Source organism: Sebastes fasciatus, chromosome 21, assembly GCF_043250625.1.
Source record: "Sebastes fasciatus isolate fSebFas1 chromosome 21, fSebFas1.pri, whole genome shotgun sequence".
NCBI lineage: Eukaryota > Metazoa > Chordata > Actinopteri > Perciformes > Sebastidae > Sebastes > Sebastes fasciatus.
In genome coordinates this window covers 18,997,797-19,018,913 of record NC_133815.1, presented here as the reverse complement: position 1 = coordinate 19,018,913, position 21,117 = coordinate 18,997,797, and the positions used below count along the sequence as shown (strand labels likewise).

General features: G+C 43.0%; 1 protein-coding gene across 1 annotated transcript in view; it reads left to right on the top strand.

Annotated features, from left to right (window-relative positions):
* The first annotated feature begins 1,990 nt into the window (after positions 1-1,990).
* Positions 1,991-21,117, top strand: part of sspo (SCO-spondin) — a 91,659-nt gene continuing 72,532 nt past the window's right edge. The window contains exons 1-27 of the mRNA XM_074621288.1: positions 1,991-2,346; positions 2,872-3,081; positions 3,863-3,945; positions 4,114-4,284; positions 4,616-4,839; positions 4,996-5,098; positions 5,569-5,727; positions 6,269-6,354; positions 6,628-6,753; positions 8,162-8,318; positions 8,444-8,696; positions 8,788-8,929; positions 9,023-9,161; positions 10,504-10,676; positions 10,811-11,029; positions 11,117-11,282; positions 12,302-12,557; positions 15,530-15,740; positions 16,998-17,092; positions 17,173-17,429; positions 17,546-17,680; positions 18,465-18,667; positions 18,845-18,972; positions 19,625-19,734; positions 19,852-20,001; positions 20,624-20,717; positions 20,821-21,030. Of these exons, the coding sequence (XP_074477389.1) occupies positions 2,294-2,346; positions 2,872-3,081; positions 3,863-3,945; positions 4,114-4,284; positions 4,616-4,839; positions 4,996-5,098; positions 5,569-5,727; positions 6,269-6,354; positions 6,628-6,753; positions 8,162-8,318; positions 8,444-8,696; positions 8,788-8,929; positions 9,023-9,161; positions 10,504-10,676; positions 10,811-11,029; positions 11,117-11,282; positions 12,302-12,557; positions 15,530-15,740; positions 16,998-17,092; positions 17,173-17,429; positions 17,546-17,680; positions 18,465-18,667; positions 18,845-18,972; positions 19,625-19,734; positions 19,852-20,001; positions 20,624-20,717; positions 20,821-21,030 (4,313 nt within the window). The 5' untranslated portion in view covers positions 1,991-2,293. The remainder of the gene's footprint in view (positions 2,347-2,871; positions 3,082-3,862; positions 3,946-4,113; positions 4,285-4,615; positions 4,840-4,995; positions 5,099-5,568; positions 5,728-6,268; positions 6,355-6,627; positions 6,754-8,161; positions 8,319-8,443; positions 8,697-8,787; positions 8,930-9,022; positions 9,162-10,503; positions 10,677-10,810; positions 11,030-11,116; positions 11,283-12,301; positions 12,558-15,529; positions 15,741-16,997; positions 17,093-17,172; positions 17,430-17,545; positions 17,681-18,464; positions 18,668-18,844; positions 18,973-19,624; positions 19,735-19,851; positions 20,002-20,623; positions 20,718-20,820; positions 21,031-21,117) is intronic.

Genomic DNA, 21,117 nt, shown 5'->3' with positions numbered 1-21,117 from the left:
CAAGATTTCACATACTGGAGGAAAACAACCAGTCAGAGCTGATCTGAGGTCTGCTGTCCAGCTGCCGTCTATGACAGCCGACTTTCAATCACTCGCGAACTCCGACCAAACGGTCAAACTAGGTGGCGCTGATCAAATATGAATCAATATTATGTTACGTTAATGGCTGTTTATCGCCTCAAATGTTTTCAGAATCATCTTGTAGTGCATGGTTTAGCTGTAAAATGAGAACGTTTGTGACTCCGCCGCCATTGTGAAATTTGGTGAAGGAACACTAAGTTCCGGTCACATGACCGGAGCACAGCCAATAGGAACGCTCTCTCAATGAAATGACCTGTGATTGGTCAAAGTCTCTCGTCACGGGCTAGATTTTCTAAAGCCTGAAAACAGAGCCATGAGGAGGAGCAGAAGTCTAGTTAACTCTCAGAACACTTGAATTACAATATGCTGAAAGGTTATTACGGAATTTTTGCCCAATGATGGCAAAAATATACTGCCTACTGCCACTTTAACATCTTTTTAAAAAAAAAAAAAAGACCGGCCCTCACAAGACCGGGAAAATTCCCGAGCTTCTCGATGGCCAGCCCGGCCCGTCGCTGCTTTTTACATCTCCTTCCTCAAGCTTCGGTGTACTGTGGTGACAGCTGTGTTTGAGCCTCCTCGCTCCAGGGTCAGGAGGTCAGACTTGGGATATTGGTGAGTCTAAAAGCCTTCAGTCCCCATGTCTATTGACACGCTTCATTGAATAAATGCCCCCATCATCCTTCCCGAAACGCCTCTCTTTACAGGATTAGGCTCTGACAAACACCTCTTTATTCTGTGGCTGAGGCTCCACCACCCCCGCCATCAACTACACAGCGTCCTGTAATGTTTGACGGGGCGAGATCAGTGGATGTGTCCGTCACAGGTCCAGGGACCAATGCCCGCCCTCCCAGCTGTGACCTTGCCACTTACATCCAATGGCAGCAGGTTCAGATGCTACTGCACATCCCATGAGTTTACCCCCCCCGCGTTTAAAAACCCTAGAGGAGCGGAGCCCCCGCCATAAAGCAAAGTATCACGGAGGAGTGTATCACATACTGTTGGAGAGAACAACAAAGATAAATTATGACAGAAAAAAAGAACAGTGAGCCCACATAAATATTGAAAACAAGCCAAGGACATTTTATGGCAAAGATTTCCCAAAAGCACTTCAAAGGTAAGTGCAGCATTTGTTAATTGTAGCAGGAGGATGGGATTGTAAAGATGTTTAAATATTCAAGAAATTTTAGATGGATTGATTTGATCACTCAAAATGACACACAGCAACACATTATAATCAATCATCAGATCATTCATTCGACTTTTATATTTAAGAATTTCTTCAGCTGCCAAGTTGATTTTATTTCTGAGCCTTCAAGGCAACTTTGATTATTTTAAATTGCTATTATGTTGGCAAAAACATTCTGAGATTTTGGGCTATTTTGCTTCCATAACATATCTTCTTTCAGACTAGTGGAAATAAAACACATTTAGGTGTTTATTTGACTACATTTTGTCTATTTGCGTCTGTAGATTTCTCCTAAATTCACCAAAAGTTAACATTAGATAACGCCTCATTAGCATATTTAAACATAACATTTCAAAAAACTTGTAATACAAAAAATGCTTTTCTTAATGTAAGAATCAACTGAAGTGTCTTTCAAAATGAATGGAATTTTCCAATCCATATATTTAAAGGCTGTCTTCTCAAATTGAGCCAGAAATCTCCACTTCAGTAGCACTAATATCCACCACATTTTTATTCCTGTCTATATTCTGAAGGTTATTACAGAAGGGTTTGTTCATATATCATTCATAGCCTGATTTATTTAAAATTGTATTCCTTTTTATAAATTTTTTCGGCTGTTGGCAGTATTATCTGATTTATGGAGCGATAAAAAGAGATTGGTAAAATCCCCTCTGTAAAAACCTTTGATTCTAATATGTCAACAAAATGAAACAAGAATTTTGAACCTGGCTTTAATCCAATATTTCTGTTCTGGCAATGTATTCATAGTACACCTTTAATAAGATAATACCTCATATGCATGTTTAAACATTCAATTTCAGAAAACTTGTAATACAAACAAATAATTGTCTTATTGTGAGTGATCAGCTGGGGAAGTTTCATAGAGGTAGCTATTTTTACCCTGTTCATCTGGGGTATCTCTCTTTAATTAGAAATTCTGAATATATACAGTACATATATATAAAAAACTTGAATACAAACTTTTTTACAGGAACTTTAAGCACAACCATTCAGGAGAGGACCATGGAGACCCTACTACTGACTCTGCTGGGACTGCAGACAGTGATGGGAATGGGGTGAGCATGATTCAGACCAGTCAAAGCAGGATTTAGCTCATTTTGTAGACAGTATACTAGGGTATAGCAGCCGATTAGACTGTTATCAGGCCATTAAATGAGCGTTATCGGTCGCTATGGGCACCATAGATGTGGGTCGTTAGGGGCCTACTACACCCACTAGTAGGTTTTATCATATATAGATCACCAAAAGAAGGAATAAGAGAACACGACAGCGAGTGATGAGCAGGATTCATCGGTCTGAGTAAGAAAATGTTTACTGATGATATTTTAATAAAAAAATGTTGTAAAGGAATCTAATTGCAGCCTCTTTTAAAATAACTATTTATGATTGTAATCAACACATTGTTTACTAACTGTTGCTGTCTTGGCATGTGTTTTATAATCTTTATTTAAGTAGAGAGCAGACGTTCCTTCTTGACTTCAGCATTCAGGACCTTGTATTAAACGTCATGCAACCACCTTTGTGCACAACTTGAAAATGAAGTATTATAGAGGTCATTAAATGTATGTATGGTGCTCCAGACACTGGTGTGAACACACGGTGGAGGAGAGAGTGGAGCGGGTCCTTTCTCCACGGCTGCAGCTCGAAGTGAGCTGCTCTAAGGTGTATCAGTACAACACCCAGGGCTGGAGGCTGGATGTGGACAGGATGCGCGTCAAGCACGGGGGTGACGACGGCATCGCACTCTACTACAAACAACAGGGGCCAAAGGCATCCTGTTTCTTGTACAAGTAAGTGAAAAGTTGGAGTGATTGTCTGTCGGCCTGTCTCTTTGTCTCTAAGGTTTGAAGAGTTGCTGGTAAACAGGATCAATCAGGATGTTCACAGCTCATTAACCCTCCTGTTGTCTTCGGGTCAAATTTGATCCGTTTTCAAACTTCATTATATCATAAATAAGGATGTCTTTCACCTTTTCATTGACCATGAATTCCAAAAAAAAAGTGTAAAATTCGTGGTAATGAGTTGGAATGAAGTCGGCCAAAAAGGTGTAATACAGAATTGGGTGATAATTTATAATGCATGCTTTAAAAACAGTCAAACCAGGCCGGGTCAATTTTAACCCGGGAAAACAAAAGTTGCATGGGCGACGGGAAAACAACTGGAGGGTTAAAAGGGTTTTTCTTAAGCATTACAGCAGTATTCCCGGTGTTGATCAGATGACAAAAGCCATCTTGAGGGGTATGATGGAGGGGGAATGGCAGGAATATATGTGTATGTTACACCCTCCTGGTGAAATAACTTGACAAGGAATCCAGTGCAGGAGTTAAAATAGTGAGGCATTTCTCAAAACAATGCCTAACGTGACTTGTTTTCCTATACGTCTGATCAGCTGGGGTACATATTGTACTTTTGAAGGTACAACAGTATCCAATTTACTTGCTTTAAAGGGCAACATGTTGTATCTGTATGTGGTACTGACCCATGAGAATGTGAAGGAAATACCCATAGTTCACAGTGACTCAGTGTTGTATGTATATTGACTTTTCACCTGATGCGTCTGTGGATCTCCAGACCCCCAGATATGGAGAACCAGATGGTGAACAAGACAGTGAAGGCCTGCTGTGAGGGCTGGGGCGGACCACGCTGCTCTGAGGGTGAGGACAAGAAATCCAACAAATCAGTTCCATGTACAGCAGGCTCGCATCATGCTTATTGTACATGTGAAATTAAACAATTCATCATGATTCTCATTCCTTCTAACCCTTTTTCCTCTCCATTTTCTTCCTTCATCCCCTTTCTTCTCTCTGTCCTCTTCCTCCCAGGTGTGGGTGTGCGTGGCCAGTGTTTCTCTACGTGGAGTTGTGAGGAGTTCCCTGGAGTTCACAACTCCTCTCTCATGGCCATGGAGCAGTGCTGCAGCAGTCTGTGGGGGCTGAGCTGGAGGAATGCCTCCGACCAGACCTGCTTGTCTTGCACCTACACTCTTCTTCCTGGTCAGAGAGCATTCATGCACATCTGCACACAAATGCACATAACGGACATACTACCGGTTTTGTGACGTGCACGTGAATTTACTTGTCTTTTTCTCACAAGTCTGGAGCTGCTAACTGCTTGTGGGCCTCATGCAGGAAGCGATATAAGAACAAATTTCCTCTTATTTTTGCTCGTATCCACAAATTGTTTTTATTATTTTGTTATTGCCTATACCCTTAACAGAAAATTTAGAGAAAATATAAGATACATGTAAGAGAATGCTGCTGCACAAGGCCCTGTATTTCATATGACAACATCACATAAATGACACCACCTCTCCCTCCTCTCCAGACTCCCAGTCCTCCCCTCTGGTGCGCGGTGGTCTGCTGGGTAGCGTCAGGGTGCCTCAGAGCTCGGCCACCTGCATGAGCTGGGGTGGAGCCCACTACCGCACTTTTGACAGGAAACACTTCCACTTCCAGGGCAGCTGCACGTACCTGCTGGCTTCATCTACTGACGGCACCTGGGCAGTCTACATCAGTACGGTCTGTGACGGGAGAGGAGGCTGCAGCAAGGTGGGGAATATGGTAGACATTAATAAATAAATAAATAAACAATGGTAGTGACATTGTGGAGCTTAGCTGGGTGCTAATGATAGACATGTTTGCTAGAAAAGCAGTGATGGAAATGTCTGCATGTGTTGTAATGCGTCTGTGGCCCTCTGCTTTCAGGCTTTGAGGATGATGCTGGGTCTGGATTTGGTTTCAATTCATCACAAGAACTTAACGCTGAACAACCTCCCTGTTCCAAATGGAGAGCCACTCTTCCAAAATGGTAAACTATTTTCAGCTCTCTCCATCTCAGTTCCATTTCTTGTCTGATATTGTTAAACCGGACAACATGAGACGAGGTTCAAATAAAAGAAAATCCCCCTTATGATCATGACACATCGGTATTCAGAGGTGGAAGAAGTATTCAGATCCTTTACTGCAGTAAAATGACTAATACCACACTGTTAAAATACTCCACTACAAGTAAAAGTCTTGCACATAAATGTGTACATATATTTGCAATAATTAGCTGCATTTTTTTTTACATAATCTCATGATTCCTCTTGACTTTATATTCATTGACTAGGTAATTGTATGAATGGTTTTACATATTGGGTTATGGTTTTCTTTACCTCCACTAGAAATACTATTCACTGACCTTACAAAACATGAAATGCTGTTGATCAACAATATAGAGTGCTGCAAAGTAGAAATTTGTGACAAAACAACAATTTTTTTTTTTACTTCATCCAGGAGTGAGTGTTCATTGGCTGGGGGACTTTGTGTTTGTGGAGAGCGGCCTGGGAGTGAGAGTGAAGTTCGACCTGACCAACACGGTCTACCTGACGGTGACCGCCGAGCACCTGGCGGCCACCAGGGGGCTCTGTGGAGTCTACAACAACAATGCTGACGGTGCGGAAAGTGTAACAGATGCAAGCGCACACAGAAACTAGGGCTGTCAAAGTTAATGCGTTAATCTTCAACATCTTTCGGAGGTTGTAGCGTGCTCAGTTTTAAAGATAGTGTGAAGTGAAGCTCTTTAGTTTGTCGGGAAAGAGGTTAAATAACGCTCCAAAGTTATACTAAATTTTGGCGAGGAAAAACTGGCATGGCCATTGTTTTGTTTTGTTAATTGATTTCCAATAACAAATTTATACATACACTTGCATAAAGCTGCATATTTGTCCACTCCCATGTTGAAACGAGTATTAAATACTTGACAAATCTCCCTTTAAGGTACATTTTGAAGAGATAATAAATGTGCAATTAATTTGCGATTAATCGCGATCAAATATTTGAAGCAATTGATAGCCCTAACAGAAACACACACACTCTGTTTTTGTTTTTTACTGTCTCCAACCCAGGGTTATTTGTTCCCAAATTCTCTCTTGATTTGATAGCTCATTTAAGTTTTAATGCAATGCATTAGTAACCCGTTTGTGTCTTACCATAGATGATTTCACCACAATGGGTGGAACTGTGTCCCAGTATGCCGCCAGCTTCGGCAACTCGTGGAAAGTTCCTGACCAGCAGAATGAAGTACTGCACTGAATGCATTGAATGAGTATTTCACTTTTTTTTGCAACATTATAGCTTTTTGTTACCACTATTATATTTTTTCTTTACGAGACACCAGTATAAGATTTTTGTGCTCTCTGAATATACACTGGAAACCATTTTAATGCTTCTAACATCCAAAAATTCCGCAGCCGTTCTGTGACATTTCTACTGTATTCAAAATAAATGAAAGTGTATTAATGAGATGCCCCCTCGGTAATGGAGCCCCTCTGTGTGCCGCGCTTTCCCCTGCAGGGCTGCAGCGACGCGGCTGAGCTCGGCCACAGCTGTGATGTTTCAGGAGACCCTGCCCTACGCAGGCAGGCAGAGTCAGTGTGTCACCGACTGCTGGAAGATCCCTTCAAACACTGCCACCTCCGGGTCAGACACACCATCCTCATCACAGTCACCAATATTTTCTGACTCATTGTTTTTCACTCCGTGGTAGTCTGTTTGGTTATTAACAGATGCTTCAATCAGATTTCTTTAGAAGCCCAGACTTTAATGAGCTGTAATTCAAAACGGTCCTGAGAGTCAATGATTTACCAGTGGTCTATTGTTAGAGCAGTCCCAAGGAATGAGATTGATGTGAGCCATGGGACTGTAATGAGTAACAGTGTCAGTTGCAGAATGAATTACTAGTTTTAGTCCTTTTAAAATATCTCTCTCTGAAACTCTGAAATGAATGAATAAGTGTTAGAAAATTCTGGTTAATAATCTACAGCCTACCTCTCTCTGGCTTTACATGCCACCTATTATTGGTACACTCGTTAGTTATATGATGACATGTATTTTGTAAAGGTTTTCCCTCATACCTGTGCCTTTATCATTGCACACATTCATACTCTGTCTGCCTCTCAGTAAACCCACATAATCAATGCTGTATGTGTATCTCAGTTGACCCGATCCAGACCGACTTTACTGTCTTTCAGAGGCTGTAGCAGGCTCAGTTTTAGAGCTAGAGTGAAGGTACTGATATTATGTGAAACCTGAGGAATCCATTGATACCCTGTCATAGTAGCTTGTTGGGTAGGAGGCTAAATAACGCTCCAAGGTTACGCTAAATTTTGGCGAGGAAAAACTGGCATGGCCATTTTCAAAGGGGTCCCTTGACCTCTGACCTCAAGATATGTGAATTACATGCCCACTTTATGATAATCACATCCAGTTTGGGGCAAAAATCATGCTGTTGTGTGAGTGCAGTATAAATGTGTTATTTTTGCCTATTCTAAAAATGGTGTGTTTGAATATTTCTGCATACTGGGGTCCATAAACAGTCTTGGAATTACATGCATTGGGTATCACTGTAAAGCTGAGACTCTGGTTAATCCAATGAGCTCAACTGTATTCATGTGTGATGATGTTAGTCCCCATAGGAGCCATTTCATAGTAGTGAGACCATTTTTTTTAAACTTGACCTCACTGTATCAAATGACCTGTGGTGACCTCTAGGATAATCAGAGCCTCATGAAACTTTACAGCCACAGACTAGAGACCTAGAGCATTCAGAGGATGGATGGCTTTCCTACCTATTTTAGATTGACAATAAGGGGGCTTCTGAGCAGTTTCCACAACAGAAGTGCTCGTCATCCAATCGCCAAAAAATGCAGTTCTTGCAGAAATCTCATGGGTCTATGTGGGTCTCAGCGGGTTAAAGCCACCATGTACAAGATTTGCACATTTCTAACTTTGGAGATTCACAGTGGAGTCCATTTTTTGCATGCTTTTTGACACTGGTGTACTGATGCATAATGCAGACGTGATAAGTGTGTGTCTTTGTGACTTTCAGTTGGACCCAGCAGCGTACATAGACACCTGTCTCTACCTGTACTGTAGCCTGCCACCCAAAGATAAGGATTCAGCAGTGTGTGACACGCTGGCCAGCTATGCCCGAGAGTGTGCTCAGCAACACGTCATCATACTGTGGAGGACAGCCACCCTGTGTGGTAATGAAATAGAACAATTCTCATAACATATTAGTATGAGTTGTGTCTTCTTTTAGAGACTGCAGCAGGAATGTAAAGTATACATGATGCTAAAGTATGGTCCTTTACCTTCTCTGTCTTTCCAGGTCGCGTCTGTCCCAGAGGTCAGGTGTTTTCAGACTGCGTGTCCTCCTGTCCCCCCAGCTGTGTGTCTCCCCAGCCCCCCGGGCCTGCTGCAGCCATGGGCCAGTGCAGGGAGGAGTGTGTGGGGGGCTGCGAGTGTCCGCCGAGCCTCTACCTTCACCAGGGACTCTGTCTGAAAAGAGACGACTGTCCTTGCTTCCATCGCAGGCGCACCTACCAGTCAGGGGACAGGATAGAGCAGAGATGCAACACCTGGTAAGGGCGATATATATATTTCTCTTTCACCCATTCCCATTCATCACTTTCTAACCCTCCATCCTCGTGTTTCTACTCTTAATCCTCCCAGTGTGTGCAGAGCAGGCCAGTGGCAGTGTACTGGGGAGAAGTGTGCAGCCCAGTGCAGCCTGATGGGGGCGCTACAGGTGATCACATTTGACAAAAAGAGGTACTCGCTACAGGGAGGAGACTGTCCCTTCACTGCTGTGGAGGTGAGACACATAACATGCAGTTACAGACACAGACACACAATGCATTTGTGTGTGTAGCAGCCTCCTTTGTGCTAATGTTCTGTGTGTGTTTAGGACTTTGTTGACAGGAAGCTGGTGGTGAGTGTGCGCTGTGGGGAGTGTACAGCACGAGGAAGAGGAGGAGGTGGCCTGGGTTGTCTAAGGGAGATGTCAGTCACAGCCCTCCGCACCACAGTCACCATCACAGACACTGGTGAGTTCAGCCTGTTCTCATTCCCAGGGCGTCAAATATCAACACACAAAGCACCCTTTAGCACCCGGCTGTTCACTTTCACTTTACAAACGTTATAGTTTTAAGCCAAACCATGTTGTTTTTTCCTAAACATAACCAAGTGGTTTTGTTGCCTAAACCTTATCTAACCTGCCTTAACCATGTGTTTATTGCGACCATAGTGGAGCGCCATAGTTTGACGCGCTGGGCTACCCAGTGTGTTAGAAAGTAACGCCAAGTAGTCAAGAAAGTGTCAGTATGCAATAAGTTTGGATGAGAATGGGTTGGTGAGTTAAGGCCCTGACACACCAAGCCAACGGTTGGCCATCAGACACTTTGAGGCCGCCGGTGAGCGTCTGTCGGCCTAGTTTTTGCGGTGTGTCCCGCACCGTCGGCTCTAGTCTGACCGTGCCGATTCAGCATGATGAATCTGCAGTGGAGCCACAAATCACTCTGATTGGCTGTTCAGCTCAAACGAATCAGTGCACGAGAAGAGAAACGGAAGTGAGGAAAGCGAACCAACGAGTAAAGTCAAGAGGAAAAACGCAAAAGGCTCTTCTCATTTTTCATCTATATCTCATCTGATCGTTCCAATACACGGATATTTTTTACAACGACATGAACATCTGGATTGAAACTTTTTGACTGACGAATACAGACTGCCGCCGCCTTCTGGTGTGGAGAGTTATTTCATCTCACGCAGGCGCAGAACGTACGTGCTAACTGGCCGTCGGCTGTAGTCTTTGCGGTGTGTTCTAATGCAACTTGTCGGCCAAGACAAAGGCGACCTGAGGCGACGCAACAGTCGGCCTTCATCGCCGCTAGTTCTCTGATGTCGGGTTGGTGTGTCTGGGCCTTACTGTATATGCTGCGACCTGACTACTTATGCCTGTCAGGACTGCAGTTAAATTATCAATTTACACTTTGACAATGGGGACAGTAGAATTATGATGACATAACTTGTCTGTTAATAGAGAAATGAAATCATTCTAGTGAAGACTCTCTTTGTTCTTTGTATGTATATCTACTCAGCCCATTCATTTTCAGTATCTCTGGATCAGATCTGTGGGTGGGAGAAGGTGTTTTTTTGTTTTGTTTTTTTTTCCGAATAATGGCTCAAATGACTTATGTCACTTGTAGTAGTGACAAACTCACAGAAAATCCCTCAACTCTGCAGTTCCCCTCAGTTCTATGGAGCTTTTTAACGTCTTTCTCTTTCAGCTCATTAATGAATGAAAGTTACTGGCGAGGACTTCTAAAACTACCCTTTCTGTTGTGAGAGTCCTTTATTTTGATTGCTTACAGTTGGTATTGTTCCTTCCAGGTACAGTGACACTGAATGGCCTGAGAGAGCCGCTGCCTGTGGTGACGGGGGACCTGGTTGTGCGTAGAGCCTCCTCTTCATTTCTCCTCATCCAGACTTTTGGAGCCCAGCTGCTCTGGCACCTAGATGGACCTTTGGTCCTCATCACCCTGCTACCTGGCTTCGCAAATAAGGTGACCTTCACACTTCATTGTTCTTTCACTTGTGCCCTTTGAGTCCCAAATCAAATTTTAACTACAGAACTTGCCCTTGTGCCATTTTGAGTTGTTTGTTTGAGCTAAAAAAAAGTGTAAATGCTGTATTCAAGGTGCGCGGCCTGTGTGGAACGCTGACCTGGAACCAGCACGATGACTTTACCACCCCAGAAGGCGACGTGGAGAACAGCGTGTCGTTGTTTGCAAGCAAATTCACCACAGAGCAGTGTGCTCTACCTAGAGGAGCTCCACCTGACCCCTGCACCACGTACACCCAGAGGAGACAGTACGCAGAGACTGTGTGCTCCGCCATACACAGCCCCGTCTTCCAGGTAGTCTGCATGGAGTGTGTTAAATCTCCTATCTCTTTGCCTTCGTCTCTTTTATTCACACATCCACCTCCCTCTCTGATTCTGTAGGTGTGCCATGACGTGGTGGAGAGGGAGCCCTATTTCCGTCTCTGTCTGTCGGAGGCTTGTGGCTGCGCTCCACAGAGGGCCTGTCACTGCACCATCCTCGCTGCCTACACCCGACACTGCGCTCAGGAGGGTGTTGCCGTCCGCTGGCGCAATCACACCTTCTGCCGTAAGTGGGGAGGCCGTTGGTTAAAGGTCTCATATTGTAGAAAGTGAGATTTACAGGTCTAGGTGCTAAATACTGTCAAAGTATGCAAACAGCCCGTAGCCGTTAGGACCTCCGTAAGGTTGTGATGTCACAACTATACAGTCAATGGATGTATTAAGGGAACTGGATACAGCGTTGGAGGCGGGGCCCCTTTCGTTCTTATGAAAGTTACTCAGTGGAGCATGAAGCCAAAATGGCTCGACTTTGAGTGGAAAAGCACCCGGATCTTCGGGCGATCTTCCGCATCCATTGGGCCCATGGAGCTGGCGCAGTAGCGTCCACTCGGTCACGTGGCTCGGTCACGCTGTCGTCACGCTGTCGTCACGCTGTCGTCACGCTGTCGTCACGCTGTCGTCACAGCTTGCTAACTCAGCCAGCCTCGGTCTGGGTCTCATTCACATGAACGGAGGAAGGGAACTAAGTCTGGATTCAGCTATTAGTGCATTTTACAATTTTAAAACCTAATGATTTAAATAAGGACTAATAGAGTGTTCGTACTGGGGAGTTGATTTACCTCACAAAACATTATACACTGAGTTACAGACGTCTCTTTCTCAATGTAAGTCTGTGGGAAAAAAGTATTTTTGGGCCACTACGAAAATTTGCTTCAAAGCCCGGCCTTGGCGCAGATGTGGAAGACCGGAAACACTGACCAATCAGAGCAGACTGGGCTTTTTTGGGAGGGGGTCTTAAAGAGACAGGCGCTGAAACGTAGCGTTTCAGACAGAGGGTGAATACAGGTATATTTAGACAGTATGAGAACAATGATATGTTTTTTTGAACATTAAAACATGTAAACATGAGTATGAGCCTGAAAATGAGCATGATATGTCCCCTTTAAGTGGTGTTTCACGATGTCCATTACTGGTTACCATGGTAATATGGAGTTTGTGTCCAAAGTAATTGTCACAAAACCACAAACTGTACCAAGCTATTATGCCCTTTTCAAAGGCTTTCCTCCTTCTCTCCTGTCTCCCCAGCGGTCCAATGTTCGGGAGGTCAGGTGTACCAGGAATGTGGTCGTGCCTGTGGGGGCTCCTGTTCAGACGGATGGAGCTGCGATGCCGGTGGTGGTGGTGGGATGGGTCTCAGGATGTGTGTTCCAGGTTGCCAGTGCCCACCAGGACTAGTGCAGGACCACCAGGGCCAGTGTGTGCCCATCACTATGTGCCCTTGTGTGCAAGGAGACAAGACGTACCAGCCTGGGGCTGTCCTTCAGAACAACTGTAATACCTGGTATGTAGAAGGGAGCCACATGTGGCTGGGGTTTCACTAATTTGTTTGTTTCTGTCACGACTTTTCAAAAACATTTTGATAGACACTGTATGTCTTTGGTTTAAAGGGGCTCTATGTAAGAATCAGAAATTGCTTGTTAACAGTGACACTTGTGGTCGTTAAGTCAACGTCAGTCAGTGTCTTCTTCTCGCACTAGGTAGATGCGAACGAGCATCGGTCAAAACAGTGACACGACATACACATGACCGAACGTGGTTGACAGGCATCATGTTGTTTAACGTTAGCAACATTAGCCAGCTAAAAGCACAATATCTATACATATTTCACATGGATGTGCGGATGTTGATCCTAGTGTTAACTTTTCCTGCTTCAGCCTAGGGCTGCACAATATATCGTATTTTTATCGTCATCGCGATATCAACTTGCGTGATAAACACATCGCGAAAGACTGCAATATTGCACTCGAGGATTTTATGAGTTAGTTGAAAGAGAGTATCACTAGAAAACTGCACTTTAAAATTGAATTATCACTCTTTTTTTTGGTGCCTTTTGTGTTCAGTTCAAACGCAGTCTACAGGCTGATAGAGGAAACCCATAAAGTTACAGAAGGTCTAATTTTTTAGGTTTGGCTACAACCCGTTCACACATTTGCAATAAAAAAACAATTAACACACGTTTATATGTGTAAAAACTTACATACAGTCCCTTTAAAATATTTGTATATAATATTTTTGAACCAAGTTTCACTAGAAATATGATCCAATTTACTTGGTACAATCAAAAGATTGTATAACCAAGTATAACCAAACCACAATTGTTGTCGTTGATGAACAATGATCAGCTCATTTCACAGAACCATCTTTGACTGTTATTGGCAGAATTTCACTTAGATTAAATATTAACAGCGCTGTACAGATGTAGTATTGTAACTAACAAGGCCTGCAGACATAAAGCTGTCAGAGGGAAGCATCATGGTAGAGGTTAATTGAGTGAAAGCTCAGACTGACCCAATTGCAGAGGTTATATATTTTTACAGCACGTCATAAAATCAGCCTTTTCTCTTTTATGTCTATCTGTGTGTTGCTTTTATCATGTGGTAGTTGTGATAAAGAATCAGAGGGTGTAAGCATGTTTTGTCTATTGTCTGTAGAGCCGCAGATACAATATAATATTGGCACAGTTTCATGATTCTGGTACTTTTGAATGAGCTTTGATCCCATGGCGCGATCAAATCTCCTCAGATCAAGTGCTGATAAAGTCTTAAACCCCTGATATAGACAGTTTTATTGAAGATCCAGTAAAGTCTGCTAAGGACTATGAAATCTGACACTGTTTGTCTTTGAGGACAACGTGGAAGGTCAGAGATGACAGAGTTTGTGTGTGTGCTATTGTTACATTACACATTTATTTTGATGTTATGGATTTGATTGCATTACCCGGTTAGGAAGTATTAGGTGTTCACATAAAAGGTCTACTCTTGGGAACTTTAAACTGTACCCCCTTACTTCAAGAAATCCCTGCTCTGCGTGTGATGTGTGTTTGAACGACTGAAATATGAGAGCATGTTACCCCACAGTGAGGTGGTGCAAGAGCTCTGGTGAAATGTTCCTATGTTCCTGCTCACTGATACAGGATAGGTTGATTTCATCGCGTCTCTTCACCACATTACCAACAGTGATCATCAGAGCCATCTCTTAATAATGACCGAGTCAGAGCGGTATAGTACTAGAAAGCTACTGATTAATTTGTTTATCTCATTTTCATTGTGTTGAAACTGCTGAGATGTTCCCTGCACTGACCATTGACCAGATTAATTGCTATGAAGAAATCTGGATTGGATAATTATCACACTGATATGAAATATGACGTACAGTACGTCCATTCACCTTGAATGATAAGCGAAATGATTTTCATCGCACCTCATAGCACATTTTGTTGCTGCAATTATATTTTACAGCTACTGTATAGAGTTTAGTAACTGTAAAGTGAAACTTTATTGAGCTGGCAGAGATTCGGTATCTTGCTCAAGGGCATGCTGGGCCAACTTCCAACCACTTGACTGCAGTTATTCCACTTTGTGTTATTTATTCACGACAGATATTTCAATACAAACTAGATTTTTGCTGAAATGTAGTCATTAATTACAAGCTTTAACCCCCTGAGGACCTTGCTGTCTTTGAGAGGCTGTAGCAGGGTCAGTTTTAGAGCTAGACTTCACTGTATAAAATGACCTGTAGTGACCTCTAGGATAATCACAGCCTCATGAAACAACAAACTAGAGACCCAGTGCATTCCGATGATAGATGGCTTTCCTAGCTAGATTGACAATAAGGGGGTTTCTGAGCAGTTTACACAACAGAAGCGCTCGCTATCCAATCGCCGAAAAATGCAATTTTTGCAGAAATCTCAAAATGTCAAAAGTTATTTTTATCCCAAATCACAGCATGGCTTTTTCTCTGGTGTTCCTCAGGATCTTGGTGTCTTAATGTGGTATTTCTTTTTTTTTATCAATCTCGAGTGGTAAAAACTGGTTACATTTAGCACCAAATCTGTGTAACAAATGGTATCAACCCAAGAATTTGCTGCAACAATTTATGAGACATAATAGAGCATGGGGATGGCCATCATATACTTCCATTATAATGTTCTAAACCCCTATATATTTTCATAATTTATTTCAATCAATTAATTCATGTTTATTTCTGATTGATGACTAGAAGACACACAGTGCTGAGCTGCATCTCAAATTAATCTTCAGGTTCCCAGCTTTCAGATGATGTACACCACTTCTATGTGACATCTACTGTTGACCTGCTATCTCCCCCTAAAGACCACCTGTACCACCCTAAAAGAAAAGACAAAAACGGGTCTATTGTGGGTCTCAAGAGGGTTAAATAAACTTTAATAGCCCTTCATGACAATCTGACATGCCAGTTCTGATTCTGCTCTCTCTCTCTCCTCTCCCTTCACAGTGTGTGTGAGCAGGGCCTGTTTAACTGCACCCAGGAGCGCTGTGAGGAGGTGAACCAGTGTCCAGGCTCTCTGGTCTACTCTCCACGCTCCTGCCTCCTCACCTGCTCCAGCCTGGACCCGCCTGGCCAACAGCAGGGCTCCAGTGTGGCACAGTCCAGCTGCAGAGAGCCCCTGTCTGGCTGCGTCTGTCCCCAGGGAACTGTGCTACTAGTGGGTGAAAACTCAAAATTTAGTTTATGGGCTAAAGGAGATCTTTTTGAAAAGTGAAATGTTGAGACTACAGACCTTTTTTTCACAGTAGACGTTTGGACTTGTCATAGCAGGCAAAGCACAGGTGTAGTTAATATAGGCTAATTAATGATGGCTCTGTTCCACTGCAGTACTCAGTGGAGTAAACGCCTTCCACATTTTATAGTCATTTAATCCACTGTTATAAGCTTAGTTATTGGTGTTAGCTTGCAAATATTGATAATAGGATGTACGTTAATAACTGACAGGTGTAAGTATTTTGGATGTTTATTTTCTTTTACTTTTGATGGAGCTGGGCTAACGTGCTATAACATGGCTCAGAAGTTTCCTCCTACTGAATGCATGAGCTGTTCCTTCACTGTGTTACAAACAGTATTGGGGAGTACAGTTACGTAACTTAAGGTTGACAGTAACGCTAATCAGTGTGGTTCACACTGCCTGGTTTAAGTTTATGATTGTATGACTTTTCAGCTTTATTGCCCAGTTTAAAACATTTGTTGTTGTTGAAAAGTAATCAAATGTTATAAGTTACATAACTTTGATTAAAATAGTTACATTCCTACATATTTAACTGGGTAACTAGTAATCTGTCACCTATTACCAGGGAATGAAATTGCCAACTGCTAAATAGAGGGTCATTTCAGGTCACCTGCCACAATAGCGGATTGGTTTTCCTTATATTAAGAAATATTATTTTTAAAAAGCAATTTCTAAGTTAAAAATTGTCAGGGATAAAGATTACATGATCCATATTTCTAATGTCTGGCACAAAGATGTTCAGTTACCTGCCACAGTGGCAGGTGAGGAAAAAACTTAATTTCAGACCCTGCCTATTACATTTTAATAAGTAACCTTCCCAACATATTAGGTTAAAAGAAAATACTGGTATCGTGACTTGAGTATCAATGATACCTTTATAATTCCTCCATTATTACTGGTACATTTGGCTTTGTTAATCATAAATTGTGACATTAAATCTTACATTTATTGTTATAAAAGGGGCGTTCCATTCTGTCGAAGGAGTACTATTACAGCCAAACAGACACAGACTAGGGGAATGAAATGTATCTAATTTATCTCACTTTTAACCAGATAAGACATTAACAAAGAATAAGTGCATCTGATCAATTAAGTGGAAACACAGATGATAAGACACCTGATGTGGCATGAGTATGGACTAACATCACTGTACATTATGTCTCCTCCGGTTGACCTCAGGGTGACCAATGTGTTCTGCCAGATGAGTGCCCATGTCACCATAACGGTCGACTTTATTACAGCAACGACACCATCACTAAAGACTGCAACACATGGTAATGTATGCAGTTGTCTCATTGCATCACATCCGTTTAACATGCAATTATCTCAACTAATACTTCATTCATTCCTGCAGTGTGTGTAAGGAGCGCCGCTGGCACTGCAGCCAGTCTGCCTGCACCGGCGTGTGCGTGGCAACTGGCGACCCACACTATGTGACATTCGATGGCCGCTGCTACTCTTTCCTGGGCGACTGCCAATACGTGCTGGCGAGGGAGACCAGTGGTTTGTTCAGTGTAATTGCAGAGAATGTGCCATGCGGGAGCACCGGGGTCACCTGTACAAAGTCGGTCACCCTCAGCCTGGGAAACACCGTCATACATCTGCTGAGAGGTAGGAGGGATGGTGCTATAGGGGAAGCAGAGGCTCATGAGAGGAAGTTGGGATCCATAGGCACCACAGAATTTTAGGAGCTGCTGTTTTTAAGCTGTCTTTTCTCTCTCCTTTAGGTAAAGCTGTGACAGTAAATGGGATGCCAGTTAATCTACCAAAGTCTTACAGTGGCAGTGGTCTGACTTTGGAAAGAGTCGGCCTGTTTGTCTCCCTTTCCTCCCGACTGGGGGTCACTCTGCTATGGGATGGAGGTAGGACACGCACGCATCGACTTCTGCAACCTTAAATAATCTCTCTCGCCATCCTTTTTATGCTCAGGGTCCGGTGTCTCTGTAGTCATTTGTTTGTCAATGTTTCATTGATCTGTATGACCGTACATATTTTTTATTATTGTCATTTTTTTTTACAGATTTTTGCATTTTCCTACTGAACTTTATCCATAGTTATTGAAGAAAAGTATTGCATTGCTTATGTCCGTGGCTGTAGATCCAGGTTAATTAAAGGTCCCATATTATAAAAAAGTGAGATTTTAATGTTTTTTTATTATAAAGCAGGCTTAAGTCTTATATAAATACTGTGAAAGTATCGAAACACTCAATCCACAGGGAAATACACACAGCCCGTTTTCAGAAACTCTGCATTTGAAACAAGCTGTCAGGATTTCTGCCCATTCGTGATGTCACGAATTTACAATATTTAGACCCTTGGCACAATTTTACACGTAAACATCCTAAATGTGTCCCAGTTTATTCCTGGTTGCAGTGTATGTGAATGTCATCAGCTGACAGGAAGTACACATGGACCCAAGCTGTTGCCTAGCAACACAATTCTGTTGCAATTCCGTCAAAATGCCCTAAAACGGAGCATTTCAGACAGAGGGTAAATACAGGTATATTCAGGCTGACAGTATGAGGAAAATTAATTTTTTTTGAACATTACAGCATGTTGTAGTAGAAACACAAAATACAAGTATGAACCTGAAAATGAGCACGATATGGGACCTTTAACAAATCAGTGGTAATGTTGCCATTCCAGGTATGCGTGTGTATGTGCGTCTGGCGGCCCACCTGCGGGGTCGGGTCGGGGGCCTGTGTGGTAACTTTGACGGGGACACAGAGAATGACTTCACTACGCGGCAGGGCATCATGGAGTCCACAGCCGAGCTGTTCGGTAACTCCTGGAAGGTCAGCCCCTCCTGCCCTGACGTGGCAGACCAGGACCTCCGAGACCCTTGTGCTGTGAGTTCAACGCAGACACGAGTACATTCACACACACACACACACACACACACAGAAACGTTAGACTTGGACTTATTTACTTACTTGGACATTGCTGCAAATTCTTTTGCTCTGTCTTTCTCATACACACACATGTAAAAGCAAAGTAACTTCTCTCTCTGTCTGTCTTTGGTTTAGATTAACACCCACAGGGTGCCCTGGGCCAGGAAGAGGTGTGCAGTCCTGACCCAGGAGCTCTTCTCTCTGTGTCATCCTGAGGTGCCCTTCCAGCAGTATTATGACTGGTGTGTCTTTGATGCTTGCGGGTGAGTGACACCACCAATCTACCTCGAGTATCTCGAAATGATCTTTTAAAAATATGTAATCTACTATGTACAGTTCCTGTGCTCTATGCAAAATGATGCTTCAGTGGGAAGCGATCAGCCACGATATGGCTTCTTTATCAGCATTTCTTGCCCTCTGTGCACTGATTTTACAGATATTCATCATAGCTACCAGTGCATTGCCAAATATTTTAAGATAAGTGAGACTGTTTCCTGATGGACAATATTTTGTTACAATCTCATGAGCTGTGTGTGTATCAGGCTACATTACTAAACCTCATTCATACACATGCACATTCAGCCTGTCTCACCAAAATAAGATGAATATATCCTCATAATCCCTAAAAACATTTTGAATAATTTTTCTATTTGTGGTCCATTACTGCCACCAAATGGAAATATGCATTACTGCCCTTCAATTAGCAGAAATGTGTATTTCTCCATCCTCGTGCATAAGGCATGCATGTGCTTCTTTGTAAGCGTGGTGGTACACCAACAGTAACAGAGCAGAGCATCAAAACAACTAGTAAAAAACTGGACAGGGTTCTCTTGAATAGAAAGGGTGTATGGATAGTTTCCATCCTAAGCATAAAGTATCCTATTCAACGTTTAATGTTCATTTAATGTGCTTTAGCTGTGACTCAGGTGGGGACTGCGAGTGTCTCTGTACAGCCATTGCTGCCTATGCTGAAGAGTGTAACCGCAGAGGGGTCTACATCCACTGGAGGTCCCAAGAGCTCTGTCGTATGTCAAAGATGCACGATGCACACTCACACAGTCAATCTTCTGCACCTCATACTCCTGTCTTTGTTTTCTGATGGTCTCTGGTCTTATTCTCTTATATCCCCTCATTCCTTGCAGCTCTGCAGTGTGATAACGGGATGGTGTATGACCCCTGTGGTCCAGCTTGCTCTCCCTCATGTCCCAGCGTTCAGCAGAGTCCACACTCCCAGTGTGGCGCTCTCTCCTGTGTGGAGGGCTGCTTCTGCCCTGCTGGCATGGTCCGGCACGGTAAGCCAGATTTACCAAACTAGTCCTGATGATGTACTCTTTGGAGGAATATTTCTATGTATTTATGTGCATATTTATGTCATTTAATGATTCTCCTCAACACTTTTGTCCAGAGGAAGATAATGAAACAACTTGTGATCAGATTGGTGTGGATATTCATGCTCCCCAGAGGATGATTTATCATGTTTGGGTGATCAGCTGATCTTTCACTTAGCTCCTTAGTCAGATGAGATGAGAAGTTCTGCTTAACAAACACTTGGACCATGATGAGGTATCTGTAAAAATAGTCAATAGTCAATATATATATATGTATAATTCCCACTAGATGAATTTAGTTGACTCCATGATATTTTCTCTTGCACCACCAATTGGCCAGATTTTTCAATTTATCAGAATTTACTGAGCACTTTCTTGCTTCCTAGACATGAACCCTTTCTGTTGTGGACACATCATGAACTTTGCCGCCATCCTATCCTCAGGACAAAATGTCAGATATGCAAACAAGATAGCCCAAGAAGAAAGATTTTAATGAGCCCATGATCTTTCGTCTTGCACCACCCTCTGGACAAACTGGCAAAGCTCTAAGAATAGCAGAATTGTCAGCATGTTTTCTGCTCTACAGGGGACAGCTGTGTGGTTCCCATTCAGTGTCCATGTGAGTGGGAGGGCTCCATGTTTCCACCTGGAACTACCATCACTCAACACTGCCAGAACTGGTCAGTCAATCTCAATGCTTATTAAGTATATTCCACTCTTTTTTTTCTCCTTTAATAATCCAAATTGAAAGTCAGAGGTGTTTCTTTGCCTTTGTGTGTTCAGTTCCTGTGAGGATGGTGTGTGGCAGTGTGAGGGTGTGGCTTGCCCTCCTGCCCCCCTTCCCTGTCTGGAATCAGAGTTTACCTGTGCCGGGGGGCGCTGCATCCCCTCCCAGTGGGTGTGTGACAACGAGGACGACTGTGGCGATGGTTCGGATGAGATCTGCCCATCCACCTGCTCTCCAGACCAATTCCACTGTACCAGCAAGCCAAGGTGAATCCTTACTCACTTCAGTTTATCAAACATCACATGTTGAGATCAAGTTGAGGAAATACCAAGCAATGTTTTTTGCTGCTAGTC